This window comes from Pseudochaenichthys georgianus, unplaced genomic scaffold (assembly GCF_902827115.2).
Source record: "Pseudochaenichthys georgianus unplaced genomic scaffold, fPseGeo1.2 scaffold_2254_arrow_ctg1, whole genome shotgun sequence".
Classification (NCBI taxonomy): Eukaryota; Metazoa; Chordata; class Actinopteri; order Perciformes; family Channichthyidae; genus Pseudochaenichthys; species Pseudochaenichthys georgianus.
In genome coordinates, this window is record NW_027262882.1 from 10723 (window position 1) to 19849 (window position 9127).

General features: G+C 47.2%; 1 protein-coding gene across 1 annotated transcript; it reads right to left on the minus strand.

Annotated features, from left to right (window-relative positions):
- Window positions 1-3502: 3502 nt before the first annotated feature.
- Window positions 3503-6264, minus strand: LOC117441988 (RNA-binding Raly-like protein). Its single transcript, XM_034077986.1, has 2 exons — window positions 5992-6264; window positions 3503-3531 (listed from the first exon to the last, which is right to left on the minus strand). The coding sequence occupies exons 1-2, from the start codon at window positions 6245-6247 to the stop codon at window positions 3503-3505; spliced, it is 285 nt and encodes a 94-aa protein (XP_033933877.1). The 5' UTR covers window positions 6248-6264.
- Between the last annotated feature and the right edge of the window lie 2863 nt (window positions 6265-9127).

The window sequence follows — 9127 nt, forward strand, 5'->3', positions numbered from 1 at the left end:
GAGAGAGAACGGAGCCTCTGCTCACTGCGAGGGTCGAGAGAGGGAGAGACCGGAGCGTTTGCTCACTGCGAGGGTCAGAGAGGGAGAGACCGGAGCGTTTGCTCACTGCGAGGGTCGAGAGAGAGACCGGAACGTCTACTCACTGCGAGGGTCGAGAGAGAGAGACCGGAGCCTCTGCTCACTGCGAGGGTCGAGAGAGAGAGAGACCGGAACGTCTACTCACTGCGAGGGTCGAGAGAGAGAGACCGGAGACTCTGCTCACTGCGAGGGTCAGAGAGAGACCGGAGCGTCTGCTCACTGCGAGGGTCAGAGAGGGAGAGACCGGAGCGTCTGCTCACTGCGAGGGTCGAGAGAGAGAGAGAGAGAGAGACCGGAGCCTCTGCTCACTGCGAGGGTCGAGAGAGAGACCGGAACGTCTACTCACTGCGAGGGTCGAGAGAGAGAGAGACCGGAGCCTCTGCTCACTGCGAGGGTCGAGAGAGAGAGAGACCGGAACGTCTACTCACTGCGAGGGTCGAGAGAGAGAGAGAGAGAGACCGGAGCCTCTGCTCACTGCGAGGGTCGAGAGAGAGAGACCGGAGACTCTGCTCACTGCGAGGGTCGAGAGAGAGAGACCGGAACGTCTACTCACTGCGAGGGTCGAGAGAGAGAGAGAGACCGGAGCCTCTGCTCACTGCGAGGGTCGAGAGAGAGAGACCGGAACGTCTACTCACTGCGAGGGTCGAGAGAGAGAGAGACCGGAGCGTTTGCTCACTGCGGGGGTCGAGAGAGAGACCGGAACGTCTACTCACTGCGAGGGTCGAGAGAGAGAGAGAGAGACCGGAGCCTCTGCTCACTGCGAGGGTCGAGAGAGAGAGAGACCGGAACGTCTACTCACTGCGAGGGTCGAGAGAGAGAGACCGGAGACTCTGCTCACTGCGAGGGTCGAGAGAGAGAGACCGGAACGTCTACTCACTGCGAGGGTCGAGAGAGAGAGAGAGAGAGAGACCGGAGCCTCTGCTCACTGCGAGGGTCGAGAGAGAGAGACCGGAACGTCTACTCACTGCGAGGGTCGAGAGAGAGAGAGACCGGAGCGTTTGCTCACTGCGAGGGTCAGAGAGAGAGAGAGACCGGAGCCTCTGCTCACTGCGAGGGTCAGAGAGAGAGAGACCAGAGCCTCTGCTCACTGCGGGGGTCGAGAGAGAGAGACCGGAGCCTCTGCTCACTGTGAGGGTCGAGAGAGAGAGACCGGAGCCTCTACTCACTGCGGGGGTCGAGAGAGAGAGACCGGAGCCTCTACTCACTGCGGGGGTCGAGAGAGAGAGAGACCGGAGCCTCTGCTCACTGCGGGGGTCGAGAGAGAGAGAGAGACCGGAACGTCTGCTCACTGCGAGGGTCGAGAGAGAGAGAGACCGGAGCCTCTACTCACTGCGGGGGTCGAGAGAGAGAGAGACCGGAGCCTCTGCTCACTGCGGGGGTCGAGAGAGAGAGAGACCGGAGCCTCTGCTCACTGCGGGGGTCGAGAGAGAGACCGGAACGTCTGCTCACTGCGAGGGTCGAGAGAGAGAGAGACCGGAGCCTCTACTCACTGCGGAGGTCGAGAGAGAGAGAGAGACCGGAGCGTCTGCTCACTGCGGGGGTCGAGAGAGAGAGACCGGAGCCTCTGCTCACTGCGAGGGTCGAGAGAGAGAGACCGGAGCCTCTACTCACTGCGAGGGTCGAGAGAGAGAGACCGGAGCCTCTACTCACTGCGGGGGTCGAGAGAGAGAGACCGGAGCCTCTACTCACTGCGAGGGTCGAGAGAGAGAGACCGGAGACTCTGCTCACTGCGAGGGTCGAGAGAGAGAGAGACCGGAGCGTCTACTCACTGCGAGGGTCGAGAGAGAGAGACCGGAGACTCTGCTCACTGCGAGGGTCGAGAGAGAGAGACCGGAGCCTCTACTCACTGCGAGGGTCGAGAGAGAGAGAGACCGGAGCCTCTGCTCACTGCGGGGGTCAGAGAGAGAGACCGGAGCCTCTACTCACTGCGGGGGTCGAGAGAGAGACCGGAGCCTCTACTCACTGCGAGGGTCGAGAGAGAGAGACCGGAGCCTCTACTCACTGCGAGGGTCGAGAGAGAGAGACCGGAGACTCTGCTCACTGCGAGGGTCAGAGAGAGAGAGAGACCGGACCGGAGCCTCTGCGAGGGTCGAGAGAGAGAGAGAGAGAGACCGGAACCTCTGCTCACTGCGAGGGTCGAGAGAGAGAGACCGGAGCGTTTGCTCACTGCGAGGGTCAGAGAGAGGGAGACCAGAGTGTCTGCTCACTGGGTGAGGCGCTGTTGCTACAGGGTTAGCTGCTAGAGGAGGAAGGTAAGCGGAAGCTGGGTTGCTGTGGATTGCTGAAGGTAGGAAAGAAGAAGGGATGGAGGGATGTATGTGCAAGGGGATTTTTGTGAAGCCTGTGAGCAGGTACAGAGGGCAATACGACCTGGCCCCCACCAGGGGGTGCTGGTGAGTCGGGCTGTGTCCGTGGAGGAGGACGGCGGCCTGTGACGTCACGACCCGTGGTGCGCGCGCCGCAGGGTGGTTGGCTCTGGAGCAGGAAGAGCTGTGTGTGTCGTTGCTCTTGCCGTTGTGCTGCTGTAGGCTTTGTAGAGATTGAACAGTCTAGCCTTGTTGTCGTTTCGGCGAAAGTGGATGCCATTTTCTCTCAGGAAACGTTGGAGTTGAGTGACTGTCCACCTCCGTAATTCGGGCTCCGTTTCGGAGCGCGGCTCCGTCCGAGAGGCGTGTCGCGTGCGCCGCCCCGAGTGGCTGCTAATGAGGCAGGCTGCCGGTGGTGGGGAGATTGGAGCTGGCTGTGCCTGTTGTGGCCCCGGTTGTTTGCCCTCGCTGGCGGAGTAGACGAAGCCTGGGACCTGTCTGGAGTTGGAGGTGTCTCGTTGGGGGAGCTTGAGTGGGAGCTGTGGCGGCTGGTGTGTGGAACACTGATTGCCGAGCGCACGCGGCTCCGTTCGGATGCTTGGCTTAGATCCAACTGCTGAAACGTGGATGGCGGGTAGCCGATGTCGAAGAGATCTTCGTCTGACTCTGGTGAGTTGATCAGCAGTTCGGGATCCATGGTAAGTTGAATGTTCTGGTGGTAGAGTGTAGCTTGTTTGAACCGTGACGACGCGCGGCGTGAGTCACGGTCTGGCTGTCAGTCCTTGAAAGGATGGAGACGAGCAGTGGCCGTAAGTTTTGCCGGATATAAATAGGGGTGGCCGTGGTTCGAGGCGGAGTTTTAGGCGTGGCCATGCTCCTGAACCTATGTTAACATTTTAACCTCATATGTTGTTTTATGTTTCATGTGTAACCTACTTGCTGCTGCAGGTCTCCGTTGAAAAAGAGATCAATGATCTCAACGGGACCTACCTGGTTAAATAAAGGTTTGAAATGAAATGAAAATGTTGAATTATTCCTTTTTTAATGAATTTATTTCAACTTGGGTCTCATTATTCAATTGTTCACGGTTAGAATGATCATTTAAACTAGCCAACAGTTCAACCAGTATATCCTAAAGTTGGCACACCTGAAATGTGCGTACAAAATCTGTTATTTAACAATAAAACTGTGTGAGCAGAACGTGTCAAATAATGTCAAAGTGTAAAACTGTGATAGATGTTTATAATGGCAGGTTTGGGTCATCATTTACTTCTGCCCTTCATTTGTTCTTTAAAAAGTTTGATTTAACATGGATTTAGTTTCAATAGTATACGAATAGCTCCTGAGTCACATACTTATACAGTAAATCACTGTGAATATAACTCCACCTCACACTTTTACCACTGCCATATGTCATTTCTAAGCCAAAATTGCATGAAACTGTGCAAACACAGAGTGGAATTACAGATATGACCCTGCAGCGCTCTTATTCATATTTAATGAGAGAGCAGGGCTCGGGAGGACTTTTATTTTCCGTGGATGAGGCTGCAAACGAATCAATAAGTCATATAAGGAAGATTTACAGGGATCCACTCAAATGCCCAGGAGGGCTTTGAACCTATCGTGTGTGTGTGTGTGTGTGTGTGTGTGTGTGTGTGTGTGTGTGTGTGTGTGTGTGTGTGTGTGTGTGTGTGTGTGTGTGTGTGTGTGTGTGTGTGTGTGTGTGTGTGTGTGTGTGTGTGTGTGTGTCTGTCTGTCTGTCTGCCTGCCTGCCTGTCTGTCTGCCTGTCTGTCTGTCTGTCTGTCTGCCTGCCTGTCTGTCTGCCTGTCTGTCTGTCTGTCTGTCTGCCTGTCTGTCTGCCTGTCTGTCTGTCTGTCTGTCTGCCTGCCTGTCTGTCTGTCTGTCTGTCTGTCTGTCTGTCTGCCTGCCTGTCTGTCTGCCTGTCTGTCTGTCTGTCTGTCTGCCTGCCTGTCTGTCTGTCTGTCTGTCTGTCTGTCTGCCTGCCTGTCTGTCTGCCTGTCTGTCTGTCTGTCTGCCTGTCTGTCTGCCTGTCTGTCTGTCTGTCTGCCTGCCTGTCTGTCTGTCTGTCTGTCTATCTGTCTGTAGGGGAATGTTTTAAGGCGAAAAATGTTCATCACAGGTTAATGAAGTCACAGTTGATGTCTTTGAATGTCTTGTTTTGTCACACCAAAACTCGTTTTTTGAAGAGAAAATGGAAAATCTCAAAATTTGAAGGTCTATAAATGGATTCTGTGTCTCACCGTCCTCACACCGGCTGTACCCCTTCATTTCAGAATGATTTAAAAGTTTTATTGATCAAATTTAAGCTCGCCATCAAGATCTATCGCAGAACTTTTATCCAAACAACAGGAACCAGATGGCAGCTTTAGGTCTTCAAGCAAAAGTGATTCAAAATAAGAGTTGAATTTGAAATAACAGGCTTGAAGGAAGCTTGAACTCGACTGAATCCGTACCATATGTCCAACCTTAAACCTCTTTTTATATGGACCTGCTTTTACGAAATTAGGAATCTCTTGTACAACTACAACCAGGACAGGACAGTAGCAAAAAACGTTGCACACAACAACAATTACCCCAAGAAAACATAGAAGAACTATACTAATATACCCAGTGACAGTGATAGATTCACCATTTTGCTGATAAGAGCTTAAAAGACAGGCAGACAGACAAATTCACTGAGTTCCAAGTCTTTTTGAAGCTTTCTTTCCCACTTCACTCAGTGCATTAGGAACATACTGTACACTTAGACTAAATCATGCATGCGGACAAAGACCTCAACACAACCTGCGAACGAGTGCATTGTCTACATGGGTCTGATGTTGAGCTGTTGTTCTCTGTTACATTATTATTTATAAATGTGCTCAGTTTAAACGTACCACTGCGTCACTTGAGAGCTCAACACATAAATCATCCAGCAGATTAGTTATGTGCATGTTTTAAAAAAGATGATAAAATGCTGGGGATCAGTAATGTACGCTTGGGATCCATCTTAAAACTGCAGAACAGTCGTCTCGTACCTTTATATTTAAACGATAGTATACTAACGTGGTAGAAAGGTCTCTTAATACCTCTGCCAAGGAGGTCAATTTGTTTTGTTTAGCTGTCAGCAGGATTACAAGGAAACTAAAAACCCGATTTTCAGGAAACTTGGTGAAAGGATGTGATTATGGGCAAAAGATGAACTCGTGAAAAGTTGGAGCAGATCCAAATCCTGGGGCTGGAGTCCATAGTATGGAATAAAGCACCCTTTTTACTGAGTTAGTAAAGCATAATTATCTCTTATTAAAAAATGTAAGATTCAAAGTCTTCATTGTTACACGCAACAAAAGCTGAAGTGTATTTTTGGCAGTGAAAATCTTAGGTGCCAGGCTCCTCCAACAATGCGATATTAACACATAAAGGAAAAAACAATGAAAAATACAAGAGAAAATTGAAAAATGAAATAGTGTACAGTGGATTCAAATGCTGCTTATTGTGAAGATAATTGAATATGTAAGGTGTAAACAGATGTATGCTATAAACATCTGATGGTGAAAGCATACACAGTATAATCAGAATTAATTTATGTACATTTTAAAGCATTACCTAGTGATTGTCCTGCGATGACCCTGGAGTTCTCCCCCGTTACGGCCGCCCTGGCGTTCCTCTCGCTGGCGTACTGGACGAAGGCGTAGCCCTTGTGCACGGAGCAGCCCACGATCTTGCCGTATTTGGCGAAGATGGCCTCGATGTCGCCCTTGGTCACTACGGCCGTGTTCAGGTTGCCGATAAAGCAGCGGGAGTTGAGTGAGCGCGGGTCATTCTTGTTGGTCACGTTGCTGGTCTGGGTCTTCCCAGTCATCCTAGTCCTGCAGCAATGCCTGCTGGGAAACACAGGTGCACACTGCTCAGAGGAGGAAGGTTAGACTGTACAGGTTGCACACAGAGAGCAGCATTAACTCTGGTCAGAGCAGAAAGCATGTGGTGAATCTCGTATTAGGCTTTGTGGAGTTTTCTCTTTCATGTTCTAGGTCTTTGTGCATGTAAATGCTCTGCAAAGGCTGAACGTTCCCTCATAGGGGAATAAGATTGCCATTAAAAATGCACATTTGAGAAGAAAGCACATTGAATAAAGGATATTTTATATACAGGAAAATAGGACGAAAACCTGCTGATTATTTAATGGTTACAATTATTGAAAGAAATGTCCATTATTTGTTAACAGCTGATTACTTAAGTGACCATCGGCTACACAATATTCTCCAGCTGTATTCTACATCCTGAGGTCATATCTTTGTGAACAAAGAGGATGAGACAGAAATCTTTCTGCAGAGGTGAGAAGAAATTTGACAGGGCAGCTGTGATTCAAACGTGTTAATTGATCAATCTCATCTAACTGTGTTCACACGATTGAAAATAGCACATGAAGTCACTCGAGTCCTTTCTCACTGTTTCACCTCTTTTTTCTTAACTCTACTTTTTCCATTTCTTGCTACTACCAACAGCTGAAGTTTCTTTCTTTACAGGATTTTACATACCAAAAAAATGTAAAATGATTAAAAATTGCACATTGTTAAAAATGAAAGCTGTGATCTTATTTTACAACCTTCTTAATAACCATAGCAACATGATAAACCTTCTTGGCAACCAACCTGATTCTATTCGTTTGTATAACAAACACACACAAGGACAGCTTCATTACTGTCACATAGAAACCAGGTCACATAATATACAAATAAATGACACCTCCTTTGCAGGCTTCACTGTTTGTTCCCATAATGCAACAGTCCTCCGGGGGATCAGGATGTGGCTTCTTGGAGTTCCCCGTTGGTAATGAGTTTTCAGTGTGTTTGTGTATCTTCCCACAATGAGGCTTTTAGATCCAGAATCCACATACTGTACAAACAATATTATCCCGGGAGAAGCTCTCTTTCGGCTGGAAGAGCAGGAGCAATGGAGAGAAACTCGTAAATGTTGCCTTTGCAGACTATTTACAAGCAAAAAAACCTTTATAACAGGAAAGGGAAAACTAAAAGGGCGCCTTTAATGTTCGCCATACTGTCTCAACGGATTGAGTGATGCAGCTATTTTTAGTTAATCTGTTTATTATTTATCTCGGATAACTGGTTAATTGTTTTGTCAGTAATATATTCAGTCTTTAATAATGAATAAAGAAAGAAAAAAAAGCAGCAAATACCCGTCATTAAGTTTATTTGCTTTTGTAAAAAAAACACTGGAACAGTAATTTGATGCTCTGATTTATTTTCCTATTAGTTTGTAATTAGACTGTTTAATTGACAAATAATATAATATATTTTCTAGCTTCCTCCTATGATCCAAAGCGATGCTGCGCAGGTGAACGGCAGACGTGTGAGTGTGTTTTTATCTGAAAATGTTTTATGGCTCCAGAAAAACCCTGTCAGGTGCCCGAATACAAATGAGTTAGTATAGGGAAAGGACGGAAAAGATGTAATGATAAGTATGGGTATTTTTCTAAAAATATATCTCACACATCCTCACACACACACATTTCAGTAACACACTGCAGTCGACACACTTCCTGTCCCAATTTTCCTCATGGTACCTTTTAACTTCTTTTCTAACCCACATCATATTTTCTAAATCTCTTTAAATCTCACAAAATGAAGGATAATTTACTTTTGGACCCATAATGTGACAACGCCGCCATTGGGTTTCCTGTAGTTGATTAACTTAATTATCAACAGAGTAGGAGGTCTAAGAAAAAGCCCATCAATCAACCAATCCAATCAAATCCCATGCAGTCCGTCTCTACCTTTGAATGAACCCCACAGCTCCTGAGTGACTGATGGATGTGAAGTGTGCACTCAATAGCCACTTTTAAAGCAGGAGCACAGGGGGTGAGGCCATTAGAAGGTAGATTAGGGAAGAAAAAGCACATTTTAAAGCAGATTTAATATCAGAAAGTGTGGTTTCACTCATGTAAGCGCATGCTGAGCTAGGAAATGGTGCCAAATGAAAGCATCGGATTTTTGCTCACAAGTTGAAATGTTTGAAAGAACAGCGTTTGGTTAGAAATACTGAGCAGTTAGGAAGAAGTGAATAAAATATGATTAGGCTATTCAAATATTCATATTGAAATAGTTAATCAGAGGAATGTCGGTGATGTGTAGTGTCTGAGTGTGGGCGTAAAACAAGCAGATAGACGCCCTTATACAATCCTCTATTATATTAAAGGTCCCATGTCATGGCCATTTATACTGATCATATTTCCATTGTTAGAGTTGTACTCGCTCCACGGTGTACTGAGGGTTTTTGACTCTGCAGACCGTTTACATGCATAAAAACCTTCATAACACACAAGGGGACGGGTAATAACCGGAAAAGCATGACATGGGCCCTTTAACACTATATAAAAAACATTCAGTTAAATACAAATCATGTTAAAGTATTATTTATTTAGAGTTTAAAACTCATAAAAGTGCTGTGTGTCTGTTGTGTGATCAGATTTAAGTACAGACATCAGTCATGTGAAATAAACAAAATTATTGAGTAAGTATAAAGCTACTGCAAACAGCTTAGCTTAGCTTAACTTAGCATTGAGGCTTGAAGCAGAGGGAAACTGCCAGCCTGGTCCCGCAAAAGTGTCAGAGAGTTTCTTGCAACTTGGTCTCCTCTCAAAGGATACATAGAAACTTTGTGTTTGATTAATAAGCCTTTTCACCAGCACATCACTCCAGAGCCCTCCTTTATTGCACTTCTC

Bases quoted from the DNA above. Each gene is read 5' to 3' on its own strand.
- LOC117441988 (XM_034077986.1), bottom strand. From the start codon at position 6,247: ATGACTGGGAAGACCCAGACCAGCAACGTGACCAACAAGAATGACCCG. The intron at 3,532-5,991 runs GTAATGCTTTAA...CGCACATTTCAG, and splicing joins CATCGCAGGACAATCACTAG to GTGTGCCAACTTTAGGATAT.